We start from the raw sequence: 15,938 nt of genomic DNA, 5'->3' as shown, positions 1-15,938 counted from the left end.
CAAATTATATCAGCCAGAAATAGTACCTTTGATATTCCTCTTTCTTTTGTTAGCAGAACATAAACTCACAAATTAACTCAAGAACAGACCTGTGAAGTGAGAAGTATTAGCAGACTCCTATAAGGAAATAATGAGGTCCAGAGAGGTTAAGTGGAATGCCTAAGGTGAAAGATGTCCAAGGTGAAGGGATGATAGATGTTCAGCATAGTTTGGGGGCTGGCTGGTTATAGTGGGTTTACTTTCACTCACCAATCAGGACAGTTCCTCATGGAGGAGCCCCCAAATTGAAGGGATTAACTCACGGGTTAGAGGTTTGATCTCAGGTGGGGAGAGGGGCTAAGTAGCAGGGAAATTGTCTGGAATAAGTAGAAGTGAGATCCTCAGAGACATAGGGCCCTTGATAGATAGTTATACTTCTCTAATAAGTCTTTGTTCTCTAGGCTGAGTCCTCTGTTTAGAAGTTTCTTCCCATTTCTTTCCCCTCTGGCATGGCTACTTATCCTTGGATACTATAGATGTACTAATAGAGGCATCTAGAGCTGTCTGGGCTAGATGGAGCTTCGTGTTCATTTTATTTCCTCTTTCCTCTTAGGTTAAAATGTCATAACAAATGCACCAAAGAAGCTCCCCCATGCCACTTACTGATCATCCACCGTGGAGGTAAGAATTTAGCGCATGCTTCCCCCGTGGGCTCTCTGCATGTTGAATTCTTAGAAAGGAAGTCCAGCCAAGTGATATATCCATTTATTCCATCTCTACTTCCATTGGATACAGAATATCTCTTGAACAATCAAGACCCTGTCTGGTACTTCAGGTGTGAGGATGGACAGTCAAGGTCTTAGACTGTGATGGCCCTAGACCATGAGTTCTCATCTCATGAGGAAAAAGTGGTGACAATGAAGTCACAAACATAATCGCTAATCCACACAGTTAGTGTAGCACTTAGCACACAGTAATCAACAAATGCTCACCAACTCATTCTATCTCCTTTTTCTTCCTTTCTTTCTTTCTTTCTTTCTTTCTTTCTTCCTTTCTTTCTTTCTTTCTTTCTTTCTTTCTTTCTTTCTTTCTTTCTTTCTTTCTTTCTTTCTTTCTTTCTTTCTTTCTTTCTTTCTTTCCTTCCTTCCTTCCTTCCTTCCTTCCTTCCTTCCTCTTTCAGAGCACCCTACCCTTTTTTACCTAGCAGAGAGAAGAATGAGTTTGTGCTTCTTAAAGAGGAACCTGATTATGGGAAGACATTCCTTTCTGTCCACCCAGATCTCTACCAGAGGCTTAATTAAATGTGAGAGGCAGGGGATAGAGTTGTCTCTGGGGTAAATGATTTCCCGTCAACTTCATTTAAACTTCCCTTGATTCTAGCTTACTGAGGCAGTAATCACACTTGGGTGGCTTATTCACTTTGTGAAGTATGTGCAGCAAAAGTTAATGCTGAGGCTGACTTTCTCCTGCCACTCATCATGATTCCCACCCTCCATTCCACATTTAACCCCTAACCTCTGCCAACTGTATAGTCTTAGGGAAAGCAATTTTATTTTCACATTAACCTAGATACTAACGGGAAAAAACCAAACTGCATCATATTTCAAAGCTAAATTTAATTCATATCAATAAACAATTATTAGACACCTACTGTATTCAAAGCCAGAAGTGAAACAGTCCCTCCTCTCTAAAAGATTATATTCTACTGGGAAGATGAGGGGAACAGAACCAACAAGGAAATGCAAAGTAACTATGGAAGAATTTCAAGAAGGCATGGGCCTTTTCCTCTGGATTATGTTTTTCATTATCCCCGTTTGCTAGCACAGAAAATGAAGTTAAATTTAAAGTCCATTGGCTTCTAGATCTAGAGTTAGAAGAGACCTTTGAGGCCCTCAAGAACCAACCCATTCAAATGAGGAAACTGAGGCCCAGAGATTAAATAACTTGTTCATGATTTGAATCCTGAACCAATGTGCCCACCATTGTGTCATGGTGCCTCTCGAATAAGACAATTTCATCTGTTTGGTGGTTGGTATTCATTCAAGCATCCCAACTGCCTGAAAAAATACCTTTTCTAGGGCTGCTTCTGAACATAACACTCTTTGAACTGCTTGATATATTTAACGATGCTGTTTCTAATTCTGAATTCCAAATACTCTGTGAACTCGAGAATATGGTCCTTCGGCATCATGTTGTGAGGCCCCCTGATAGGCAATGCACTTAATAATGATCCTTTTTTTTTAGCAGTTGAAGAACTAAACCCCTTGGATGGCCTCTGAGAGATGGAAATTTTTTTCCCTCCACAGAGTGCTATCCTGCAGCAAACAGTGTTCAAGAGAAAAATTCAGTTCTTGAACTAGATGTAAGTGCACAAGAAAGTGGTATACCCAATCATGTTGTCTCATAGAGACAATCAGCCTTGTACCCAAATTCAAATTCATCTGATGATTACTGAACACTTCTTCTATTTGCTAGTATCTAGGACAGTGCCTGGCATGCAACAGGTGCTTAACCAATGTTTGTTGACTTGTATCGGATAGGGCAGCTAGTCGGCACAGTGGATAGAGCAGTGGGCTCTATCTATCTATCTCTCTATTAGTCAGGAAGACTCATCTTCATGAGTTCAAATCCAGCCTCAGACACTTATTAGCTGTGTGATTCTGGATAAGTTGTTCATCCCTGTTTGCCTCAGTTTCCTCATCTGTAAAATGAACTGGAGATGGAAATGATAAAAACCACTCCACTATCTTTGCCAGGAAGACCCCAAATAAGATCACAAAGAGTTAGACGTGACTGAAAAACAACGACTATTGTCTGGATACAGCCCACAGTACTGACCCTTCATTTGAATTAATAAATGAGTGAAGGAATTTTAAAAAGCCTTTATTAAGTGTTTATTATGCATCAGGCATTGTACTAAGTGTTAGTGGCGCAAATGGGAAAAAATAAGATAATCCTTGCTCTCAAATAGCTCACTAACTAACCAATCCATCAAATTGAGGAAGAAAAAAAAACAGAAAAAAAAAACAGAAAAGAAAGTTCACCTGCTAGATGGATGGAAAGGGCCATAACCTTAAGCAGCAGGGATGATAAGATGATGACAAAGTCCAGGGCTCCTTAGCCACATTGAGCATGAGCTTACAAAAGGCCCATTGATATCTACTCATTGTCTTTCCCCCCAGTTTTCAGAAGTGGAGAGCTGATTGGTCATTGGACCCTATGTGAAACATGTAGGTCATTCTAAATCTCCAGCTCCTAATTTAAATCACCTCCTCTTACAATGCCCCTGCCAGGCAGGAACATTGAAGGGATTTTGAGCTTCATTTGCACTTTTTTCCCCTGGATCCATATTTTGGGTTGGTAACATAGTCCAAAGGTTCCAAAGCAGGAGGAAATAGGAGAAAGCTAAGATAAACCAGTTCAAAGAAACTGTAAAGTAATTTCAAGGAGATTGAAATTCAGTTCCATTTACATTTAGAAAAGGTCTGTGGTAGACTCAGCTCCATGAAGGATTAAAAAAAACACACAGTAGGGGATCCATCTAGTCTCTGTCCTCTGAGAAGCAAAAGATGACCTATATAGGATCAGAGATGGAAAGGTTAAAGGGACCTTAGGGACCATGTAGTCCAACCCCCTTATTTTTCAGATGAGGAAACTGAGGCCCAATGAGGTTAAGTAACTTGTTCAAGGTCACAAAGGAAGTTAGCCTCATAGATGGGGTTTGAACCCATTGGCCTCTGACACATATGAAACAAGAGATAGCCATTTTAAGGCACTGGTGCCATAGATTAATCAGTTAAACAAGGGTTCATTTAGCACCTACTACTATGTGCTAGGCATTATGTTAGGCACTGGGGATACACATGAAAATGAAATAATCCCTACTTTCCAGGAGTTTATATTCTATTTGGGTAAAGAACATGTACGTGGATAAATAAGTTCAAAATAACATGTAACTAAGGTTAAAATATACACAATGTACATACAAAATAGTTTCCAGGTAAGATCAGGTGGGTGGGAGCAGGAAAGGCTTCCTGGAGGTGGTGTCCCCAGTGACATGCTTTGGTGGAAGGTAGGGGCAAGGGCATGCTAGCATCTGGAAAAAGCACCCAAATTGTCTTTTGGTTGGTTGGTTTTGCAAGGCACTGAGAGGCCGTACTAAAACTCTCAAATCATTGCTTTTTACCCCTACGGATCCAGCAAGGTTAGTCCGGACAGAATCCGTGCCCTGTGACATCAACAACCCCCTGCGGAAGCCTCCCCGGTATTCTGACCTGCACATCAGTCAGACTCTCCCTAAAACCAACAAAATCAACAAGGTGAGGCTACTACGAGGGGGCTGGTTATGTGGAGGCTAGCCCCACCCCTGCTCTGTGGGGACTGTGATCGAACCCAGGGGAATGGGAGAGGGTGAGAGCTGGGCTGGGGGAAGGAAGGGAGACACATTTGCTTCCAGACGTCATGCACACCCAAGCTTGTGCTGTCCTCCATGCAGACTGTTGTTTAAATGGAGGGGGAGGGAGACACAGGTCAAAAGATCGTTGAATTTAGAGCTGTCAAGGACCCTAAAGAGCATAGTGAGCATTCTTAACCTAGGTCCATGAACTTGGTTAAAAAACATGTTATCTATGTGCGTATATGCATCTATATATCTGTGTGTATATAATGTATATGTATATGTGTGTGTGTATATATATATATGTACTATATATATTTTTATATCAAGAACTCCTGATCTAGTCCCACCATATATGTGTATACATATATGTGTGTGTACACACACACACACACACACACACACACACACACACACACACACAGAGCAGTTAAGTGGTACATTGGGTAGAACACTGGGACCCAAGTTAGGAAGATCTGAGTTCAAATCCAGTCTCAGACACTTACTAGCTGTGTGTCCCTGGGCAAATCACTAACCTCTGTTGGCCTCAGTTTCTTCACATGTAAAATGGGGGTAATAATAGTCTCTGTCTCCCAAGGTTGTTGGGAGGATCAAATGAGATACTACTTGTAAAGCACTTAGCACAGTGCATGGCACATAGTAGGCACTATATAAATGTTAACTATTTTACACACACACACACACACACACACACACACACACACTATTTCAATATAATGTATGTCCTTCGTGTTTTATTTTATCCATTTAAAAACATTATTCTGAGAAGGGGTCCGTAGGTTTCCCCAGGCTACACACAGGGATTTCTACCATATACAATCCCTGACCTAGTCCTATCTCATCCGTATACAGATGAGGAAGCTTCTCTCCCCCAGAGCAAGGCAGTGACTTGCCTAATGTCTGACAGGTAGCAAGAAGGAGAGGCAGGATTTGAACTCAAGTCATCCAACTCCAAAACCAGTGTCCTTTCCAGTGCACCATACTATAGAAATCCTTCTAGTCCAATGCCCTCATTTTATAGAAGGGGAATCTGAGGCCCAAAGAAGGGAAGTGACTTATTCAAGGTCACACAGATAGTGAATAGCAGAGCTAGGATTTGAACTCAAGTCTTCTGCCTCCAAATCTTGTTTATTTTCTATTCTACCTCTCTCTCATTCTCCGGAAGACTAACCTGGACAGATAGGTGCTTAGAATTGAGCAAGTGATCACCCCCCCCCCCCCCGACATTCTGTCTCTTATGCTTCCTACTATTATAATCCTGACTCCTCCCCCAGAGAGATGCAAAGACTGGGTATGCAGATTCTTCTTCACTTAATTTGGCTGCCTCCATATGGGAGTTTGAACCTAGGCTGCTTCAAAGAGATTTGACAATACAGTCCTGTAAATAGTTACTCGCCCAGGGAAATTTGTTATGTAATTTACAGCATCTTAACAGAAGCTAACGTAAACTCTATGGTTTGCAAAGCACTTTACATATGTTATCTCGTTTGAGCTCATTTGATTTAGAGCTAAAGGAGATCTTAGACCCATCGAGTCAATCTCTCATTTTGCAGATGAGAAAAAAAAAGAATCTGATGTTAAGTGACTTGCTGAGGGTTACACAGCTTGTATGTGTCTTTGGCAAGATTTTAATCATTTTTTTCTGACTCCAACTCCAGTGCCAAACAGAGACAATTTCATTTGTTTGAATACAATGCCCCCTCCTATGAGACTGGGAACTGGGACCAGACTTCTGCTGAAAATCCTTAGGGATTGAGAATGACTTGGCATTTGTTTTAAAAGCAGATTAATTGTTCTTTATTTTTCAAGAGTGTACATAGAGTAGACTCGCCTGTCTATAATATCAGAGATATGTAAGGGGATGATCTTAAGGTTTTCTCAAAGTTATTGGACATAGGCAATATAACTTAAGAGCTGGAAGAGAGCTATTTAGGTAGCATTCTCCTGGATACTCTCTCCTCTTTAAGTTTTTTTTTTTTTTGTGAATATATCAGGACGTCTGACACAGGGGATAGAGTCTCCTGGTTCATCAAGCCTTGGAGTTAGGGAGACCTAGTTTGAATCCTGCCTCAGACACAAGCTATGTAACTCTGTGACCTCTCTCAGTCTCAGGCTCTCCATCTATAAAGTGAGCAGCTTGGACTTGGTGATCTCCAAGGGTCCTTCCAGCTCTAAATCTATGATCCTATAATGATGGTAGTGAAGTTGATGATGGCTATGATGGTGGTAATGGTTATGATGGTGATGATGATGAAGGTGATGGTGGGGAGTGATGATGATGGTGACAATGATATGATATGAAGATGGTGGTGGGAGGTGATGATGGTAGCAGTGAGAAATATGATGGTGGTGGTGGTGATGATGATGAAGGAAATGGTGGTGATGACAGATATAAAGAAAATGGTGATAGTGGTGATGATGATATGGTATGAAGATGATGGTGATGATGGTGGAAGGTGACGATGATGGCAGTGGGAGGTGATGATGATGGCAGTGAGAAATATGATGGTGGTGGTGGTGGTGATGGTGATGACAATGGTGATGATGAAAGTGATGGTGGGGATGACGATGAAGGAAATGATGGTGATGACAGATATAAAGAAAATGGTGATAGTGGTAATGATGATATGATAGGAAGGATGCTGATGGTGGAAGGTGATGATGATGTCAGCAATGAAGATGACAGTGGTGATGATGATGATGAAGGTGATGGTGGTGATGATACGATGATGATGGATCTTTGTTGGCAGTGGCTGACTCTTTGGCATTGATTTTGCAGGGGGCACAACTTAGGACCCTGCATGCCTGGCTCTTTCATTGTTGCTCTACACATTATCTTCCTGCTTTTTGCTCAGGAGGGAAGGCAGCATGATTGGCTCTCCTCTTCCCCCCACACTTTGACTAACCTGTGTTATACTGTTCCTGCTGGTGTGGAGCTACCTGGTGGGGCTTTTCAGACACCCTTATATGCTTCCATAGTGATAGCTTGCTAGACTGGAGGCTCAGGTTCTAATCCTGCCTCTAATGCTTATTATAAGTGGGACTGGCTCTTAGAGCCTCAGTGTTCTTACCTTTAAAATGGGAATAACTATACTGGAACTGTCTACCTTAAAAGGTCATGTGAAGGGGCAGCTAGGTGGCACAATGGATAGAGCACCAGCCCTGAAGTCAGGAGGACCTGAGTTCAAATCCAGCCTCAGACCAAACACTTGACACTTACTAGCTGTGTGACCCTGGGCAAGTCACTTGACCCCAATTGCCTTAAAAAACAAAACAAAACAAAACAAAAAAAAAGGTCATGTGAAGAAAGTGCTTTGAAAGCTTTGAAACGGTATCAAAATAGAAGTTACTATTATTTAGGGTTTTGCTTTTTGGCTTTTTACTTTTGCTGTTTAAAGAAAGACAATATTTGCCAAAGCACATTCTCACAAAGAACATCAGTTCTTTGAAGATGCCCCTACCTCCCCATTCAGATTTCTAATTTTCTTAAGCAGCGGGGTTCTTAGTTTTGTCAGGGCATATGGAAGGTGGTCAACTTTTTTCTGTTTTCCCACAAAACTGAAGAAATTAGAAAAGAAATTAGAAGAAATTTAAAAACTAAGTTTCTAATTCAGGCCTTGGCAGCCTTTTACCCCCTGCCCCTCTGGCTCTCTTAGTTGCCAGGGTGGGGTTTCTGTCTCTGCACAACCCTGAGATTTACATGTAGATTTGACATTTGCTCTTCTCTTGTTGCAAAGGAGGATGAGATACAGAGGATGAGCACACATTTTAATACTTATTGGCCTGTCAGGACCATTTCTGTCCAAACTCCATCTAAATAGATGAGAAGAATGAGATGAATAATAATAATCATCATAATTATAACACCAAATGACCATTACACTTGGTTGGAATGTTTTCAAAGTCCCTTAAAATCCATTGTCTCATTTGAGTCTCCCAATAGCCCCATGAGGTATCGTTACTTTTATTTTATCAGTGGGGGAAATGGAGATCCTAAAATATAAAGTGCATTTCCCATTGGTCACACAGCTAGTAAATGTCAGAGTAAAGATTTGAACCCAGGTCTTCCTGGTTTCAAGTCCAGTGCTTGATCAAAGACAAGTTGACCTTGAGAGCCCCAAAGTCAGGGGACCTTTCTTTCTCTGACTTTGCAGACAGGAGTGATCGGTATTTTGACGTCAGGTGAACATTAACAGGAGCAGAGGGTGAAATAACCATGACATTGTTCTGCTTGTCTGCAAAGAGGAGAATTTGATAAGAGAAATAAATCACCCTCTATTTAAATTACAGCCTCGATGTGAAGATGGATGGGATCTGTCCAAATGGTTGCTTTTCTTCTCTACCTCCTCACCCCCCACCCCCTGCCGCCCTTTCTTGCCCAGTCTCTCTGCTCAAATTCTCTTTGTCAGACTGTGATGTAGCATCTATGAATCCAGAGCCAATCTGGTTAGAATCCCTTTTAAAATTGCTCTTTTGGCTCCCCCCCCACCTTCATCAGCCTGTGGCAGGGAGGGAGGGAGAGTGTGGATCTGCACTCACTCAAAGACCAGCCCCCTGCTGGTTCATCTTCCCCATCTTTGACCATATGCTGGATACTTAAGGAGAATATTGTGTATTTCATACGTTGGTGGATCTGTGCACTAACAACACCACCTGCCCTGAAATGAAGATCTGGGGCTAGCAGGTGAAATATTGACCACTTGGATGTGCCATCATCATGCCTTCCCTCTGAGATTACCTGCATTTTATCCTGTCTGTATCTTGTTTGTACCTTGTTGGTTGTGTTTTTCCACCCTCGTTAGACTGTGAGCTCCTAGAGGGCAGGAGCTGTTTTTACCTTTCTTTCTGTCCCTTCTGTTTAGCCAAGTGCCTAGCCCTTGGTAAGTGCTTTTTCAATGCTTGTTGCCTTGTGCCTCAACTTGGATGGTTAGCTGGATGACAGAGAATTCCAAGTTCCATTTCAGGCATTGAGGACAGATCATTATATGACTGTGCAACCTTGAACCTGGATTTTCATTTCCAGATTGATATGTGTTGGGGTGTGGGGGTAGGGGAGAGCACTGATTGAGATGTCAAAAGAGCTAGGTTCAAGTCACAGCACTACCACTAATTAGTTTTATTGAAAACAGCTATTATATGCCTTCCTCACTTCCCCCCCCCCAATGTATTTTCTTCTCTAGGCTCAATATCCCCAGTTCCTTTGACTAATATTGTTGTGCTCAATATCTTGAACCAAACAAGTCATTCTATTCCTTGTGCATGTAATTACTTGACTTCTATCTCATCAAGGCATTATGATACAGTGGAAAGAGCAACAGATTTAGAATCAGAAGGGTTTGACCCTTACTTTTCATGTGACTTTGGGGAAATTACTTCCCCTATCTTAACCTCAATTTCCTCATCTGTAAAATGAGGGAGTTGAACCAGATAATTTCCAAGGTTCATTTTTGTTCTAAACTATCATCCAATCCTGACAATAACCCCAGGAGATTGGTAGCACAGATATTTCTATAGACACATTAAAGATGGGGAAACTGAGGCTGAGAAAGATCACCTTGAGAAGATTGTCTCTCTTTCATCTTTATATTCCCTGTATATAATATAGCAAATAGTAGCTATTTAATAGATGTGTGTTGAATTCAATTAATCAACATTTATTGAGCTCCCGCCATGTGTCAGGAACTGAGAGTACAGAGATAAAAGTGAAATAGGTCCTGCCCTCAGGGAGCTTATGTTTTTTTGGTAGGAGACAACACATTCACACAGAGAGGTGTATAGATGAGCTGAATTGAGGTGATGTGTCTAACATCATATATAGGTAACAAATGGTAGAAAAAAGACCTAAGCCAAGAACCTCTTACTCTGATTCCATGGCTTTTTCCACTGTCACGTGGAATTCCTGTTCTCCATCTGAGCCAATTAGATTTTCCCCATCCCATGTTCCCAAATTGTGCCATTAACACAGGGCAGCTAGGTGGCGCAGTGGAGAGAGTGATGGACTTGCAGTCAGGAAGACCTTAATTCAAATTCTGCCTCAGATGCTAGCTGAGTAACTCTGGGGAAGTGACTTACCCTCTCTGTGATTCAGTTTCCTCACCTATAAAATGAGAGGCTTGGACTCATTGATCTCTAAAGCCCCTTCCACTGCTAAATCTATGGTCTTACATTGCCCACTGGTCACAACTCAGGGTTATGCAGCAATGAGTGTCTGAGGCTGAATTTGAACTCAGGTCTCCCTGACTCCAGATCCAATGCTCTATTCCATGTGCTACCATATCACAGAGAGGCAGGCTTTGTCTTCCTGGTAGGAACTTTCTAAGAATGGAAAGTATCCAAAAGTGGAATAAGCTTTGTTGGAAGCAGTGAATTACTGCCCTACCCTCTTCACTAAGTCATAGGAGCTTAGGATCGTTGAATCAGAGCTGGAATGGGCCTTAGCAGCCATCAAGTTGAAGCCCTTCATTTTACAGATGAGGAAACTGAGGCTCAGAGAAGGAAGTGACCTGTCCAAGGTCATAGCTAGTCCCATTAATCCTGAGATAGGACTAGAACTTTCACTACCTCTCCATATGCATAGGTTGATTGACTTTTTCAGGCCTGGGTGGGGGGAGATCACAGATTGTCAGATTTGGAATGCTCAGAGGTCTAAACCAGGGGTGGGGAACCTGTGGCCTCAAGGCCACATGTGACTCTCTGTGTCCTCAAGTGTGGCCTTTTGACTGAATCCTAACTTCACTGAACAAATCCCTTTTTTTATTAAAGAACCCACCCACCCATACCTGAAAAATACTACCCTCTACAATAAATCTAACATGTACTCATTCAGCTTTTACTTAAAGATTTAAATGGGGTGGGACTCCCTATCTGAGGCAGCTGGTGGCATAGTGAATAGGAAGTTAGAGTTGGAGACAGAAAGACCCGAGTTCAAATCAGGCCTCAGAAACTAGCTGGATGACCTTGAGCATCACTTAACTTATGTCTTAACTTAACTTAACTTATGTTCCTCACCTGTAAAATGGGTATCGTAATAACACCAACCTCCTAGTGTTTGTGAGGATAAAAGGAGATAATATTTGTAAGGCACTTTGCAAACCTTAAAGCATTATACAAATGCTAGCAGCCATTACTGTGGTTATGATTCTGATTATTCTGAGAAAACCCACTCTAGTTTTGGACAGCTCCCGTTGTCATTGTTAAGATGATTTTCCTCACATGGAGCTAAAATCTGCCTCTGCTACATGTACCCACCAGTCTTCATTCTGCCCTCTAGGGCCAAGTAGAACAAATCTTGTCCCTCTCTTCCATGACAGACTTTCCAATACTGGAAGACAATTCTCATGTGTCTCTTAAGTGTTTTCTTCCCTAGGCTATACATGCCCAGTTTCTTCCTCACATGGCACATTGCAGAAGGGATTCTTCTTCAAGTACAGTTGGACCAGATGGCCCCAAAGGAGCCTTCTGGCTCTGAGATCCTATGATTGCATGATCTTCTAAACAGCCTTTAAGTGTGCGAAGTCCTTGAGTCAGTCATTAAATTATAAACATGAATTTCACATGCCTCACAGGCCTCTATATCACAAACTAATTGTATCCATCTCCATTTCCACGTGTCATTGACATACAACATCTTAGACTTACATGTGTGTTACCATGGAAATATCCATCTAGCAACTTTGGACAGACTGAGAACCCAAGTTACGTGATGTCCTTCTGGTAGAATCAGATCAGGAGTGCCTCCAGGGAGGCCTCCTTCACCTGACAAGTGGCTTGAGATGAAACAGAGTCTGTCCTTTTCTAAAGGACAAAGTCTTCTAGACTTATCTTGATTTTGTTTGCTCTCCCCTACCTCACACAGAGACTCTGGTTCATCTCAAGCATGTTAACCATTCGAGAGTGGTGGTTAACCTTGAGGGAATCCAAATCTTTCACACACTACAATGTTAAAACAGGCAAACATCCCAGCAAGCACTTATGAAGTACCTACTATGTATAAGGCTCTATGGTAGGGAATGGGGCTACAAGGACAAAATCAAACTTTCCCTGCCCACAAAGAGTTTACCCCCACCTCCACCATTTTATGGTTGGGTAAATTGAGGCCCAGGGAATTAAGTAAATTGCCTAAAGTTATAGAGTATCAGAGATTGCCTTCTAAACCAATGAATGCTCTCTCTGCTTCACCAGAGTGTTAGAGATTACCTTTAAAGCCAATGAATGGCCTTTCCACTTCAGCAAATTGCCTTCCAGTGACTGCCATTTGCTAGATTGTCACCTTTTCTCTGGGATCAGAAAGGTAGGCAGGGATTTACTTGATGGAAACTGTTTTTCCTTCCTTCTACCAGGCAGATCTGGGAAGAAACTGGAAGGAGTGTGGGAAAAGCTATTGATGGAATAGTGACAGTACAGTGTAGTGGTTAGAACACTGAGTTTGGAGTCAGGAAGACCTGAGTTCAAATTTGACTGCAGACACTTAATAGCTGTATTACCCTTTTGGATTCAGTTCATTCACTAACAGAGTATTACATCTTAGAAGTCCATACCTGCTTCTCTTGAGTTAATAATAATTAAAAACACACACACACACACATAGCCTTATCTATAAAATGGGTATTGTAATAATAGCACTTACCTCCCAGGGTTGTTGTGAGGATGAAATAAAATAGTTTTATTGTTTTGTTTTTAATTTTTTTTTCATTTATTTGTTTTTCATTTGTGACATTCACTTCAATAAGATTTTGAGTTCTAAATTTTCTCCCCCTCCTTCTGCTCCCCGGTTCCCAAGATGACAAGCAATCTGATATAGGCTATACATGTACAGTATTTGGTTTTTTTTAATTTCATTTTATTTTCAATTCCAAATTCTCTTCTTCCCTCCACCCTTCCCCCACCCATCAAGAAAGTAAGAAACACAATATTCATGACACATATGAAGTCATGCAAAACATTTCTGTATTCGCCATGCCATAATATTTGTAAAGTGCTTTTCAAAACCTAAAGTGTTAGATAAAGGGTAATTATTATTATCATTATTATTTGTTGCTCTTATCTTGCCTCAAACATTTTCTAACTGTGATCCTGAGTGATCATTTGACCTCAGTTCCCATAGCTATACAATGAGGGGCAGTTGGATTCTTCACATGAAATGTTAGGTGAGTTGAGTGAAAGCTCTCAGGGCTGTTGATGCTACAACGGCACAGAAAAGAGGGTAGGATGCACTAGTGTTGCCACTGAGCTCTCACTGGCTTGTTTTTGCCTTTCTAACTATCCTTCTCCCCTTCTCCCCTTTTTTCTTTCTGCAGGACCACATTCCGGTACCTTACCAGCCTGACTCCAGCAGCAACCCCTCCTCCACAACATCCTCCACTCCTTCCTCACCAGCGCCGCCACTCCCACCCAGTGCCACCCCTCCTTCCCCACTCCACCCCTCTCCACAGTGCACCAGACAGCAGAAGAATTTCAACCTTCCAGGTAATCCTTTGTTGGGCAGACTTGCCACATACGGGTGAAGGCAGAGCTGGGGAATCATGGCGTTTGTGCCAGAGAGGATTTGGGAAAGTCCAGGGGGCAAGAGATCAAAAACCATGACCTAGAAGAGATGTGTCCATGCCAAGTGCCCTTTCCCAGGGATCAGCTGGGGGCTGCATAGGGAAGTCTAGGGCCGATGGGTTAAATAAGCTGACTTACTGAGATAGTGGGGTGTTGTGGAATGGTCAATGTCAGGAGAGTCAGGACAGACATGAGTTTAAATCCTACCTTTGAGATTTAATATCTGTGCAACCTTGGACAAATCACTTTACATTTCCAGGCATCATTTTCCTTACCTGTAAAATGAAGAGATTGGCATATATGGCCTCTGAAGTCCCTTCCATTTCTAGATTTTTGGTCATCAGTCCTTTAAACTCCATGGGACTCAGTTTTCTCATATATAAAACAAGAGAATGGGAGTAGATTGCTTTTGAGGTTCCTTGAAACTATTAATCTAGGATCATAAGTCACCGAAACTCCCTGGGACTCAATTTCTTCATCTGTATAATGAAAGTCAGACTAGATGGTTTCTAAGGTCTTGCCCAAGGATCAATGATCCTTAGTCATCTAACTTCCCTAAGCCTCAGTTTCTTTATCTGTAAAATGAAGAGGTTGGGCTAAATGGCCTCTGAGTTCAGGATCTAAGATCCTATGGACAGACAGTCTGTGTGCTCCATCCATTTCTTTTCAGTGTCAAGAGAAATCAAGGAAAGCCTCTAGTACAATGGGTAGATGCTTCAGTAAACTTGTAGACAGACGTAGATCATATGAAGACAGATAAGTCAGTATGAAGTTACCCCAAGACAGATAATACCAGCTACCTTAGAGAATAAGAAAGGCTCTGTTTAGAAGGTGGGAGCTGCACTTTGCCTTGAAAGAAAGTTAACACATGAATACCTACTGTATGTAAGCAGTGGGCATCCAAGATCCAGCCTATGCCCTTGTGGAATCCCAAATACTTAACCATTACTGATGAGAAACCCTCTCTCGTCTTGAATGGATAGGCAGTGATCTTTGGAGGGGATAGCCACAGGGATGAAATTGTAGATCCATCGACCATAATTTGAATGCCTACCTCCCTGGGCTTCTGGGAAGGGTCAGCTGAGATCATGTATGCCAAGCACTTTGTAAGCTTTAAAGTGAAATATAAATAAAAGAGAGAAGAGAGGGAGAGAAAGATAGAGGAGGAAGATGATGATGATGATGAATGTGATGATGATGATGATGATGATGATGATGATGATGATGATGCCAAGCCTGGATGGGGACTGGTGTGCACTAGAAATGAGATTCTGCACTGAGGGTCTTATGAGCAAATGCCTAAACCCTCTGTTGGATCTTGCAACAGAACCTAAAGATTTCTAACCTGGTCACAGTACTGGCCCTATGCACTCTAAACTGGGATCCAAAATATTAGATCAATGGTAGAGACAGGAAGTTACACCTTTGGCTTTTCAGTCCTCTTGATGGCCTCTGTCATCATAGCTCAGCAAAGATTCTTTTTTTCACCTTTTTTCCTAAGGCACTTAGCAGTCAGTCTCCCCATAACCACCCCCCAACCCCTGAAGTGCTAGGATTGAGCTTTTGGACAAAGGTATTGTTGAGTTTCTCATGCGAACCACATCTGGTTGAATGATGTTGCCACTCTTTGACAAGCCAAGGCTCCCATGTGCTGGCTCAGTCCTCCCTTCTGTGGAACCAGTGGACATCTTGGCTTGCCTCCAGATCATACCAGCAGCCTGGGGTAGAGCACATGTTTTATATTTACACAGGTAAGTTACCAGGTTGATCAAGATGATAAGCAGACTAAGGGTCCCATTCTTGTTTGCACTGGTTGGTTTCAAATGGAGAGAAAGTTCCATTCCATGACCACAGATTCTATCTGTCTCCTGAGCCAGTTGATCTGCATATGTAGCTAACTGATAAGAAGGGGGTAAAAATGCAAATGTGAATGACTGAAAGCAATGGATCACCACTACTGACTGGAAAACAGCTTACAGTACATGACCCATCATTGAGG

General features: G+C 42.0%; 1 protein-coding gene across 1 annotated transcript in view; it reads left to right on the top strand.

The window, feature by feature from the left end:
• Positions 1-15,938, top strand: part of KSR2 (kinase suppressor of ras 2) — a 587,027-nt gene that overhangs the window by 448,118 nt on the left and 122,971 nt on the right. Inside the window, exons 8-10 of the mRNA XM_027865383.1 lie at positions 593-658; positions 4,172-4,298; positions 13,693-13,861. Of these exons, the coding sequence (XP_027721184.1) occupies positions 593-658; positions 4,172-4,298; positions 13,693-13,861 (362 nt within the window). The remainder of the gene's footprint in view (positions 1-592; positions 659-4,171; positions 4,299-13,692; positions 13,862-15,938) is intronic.

Source organism: Vombatus ursinus, unplaced genomic scaffold (assembly GCF_900497805.2).
Source record: "Vombatus ursinus unplaced genomic scaffold, bare-nosed wombat genome assembly UNPS02001287.1, whole genome shotgun sequence".
Classification (NCBI taxonomy): Eukaryota; Metazoa; Chordata; class Mammalia; order Diprotodontia; family Vombatidae; genus Vombatus; species Vombatus ursinus.
Note: the sequence above shows the minus strand (reverse complement) of the source record. Positions and strands in the feature narration are given on the sequence as shown.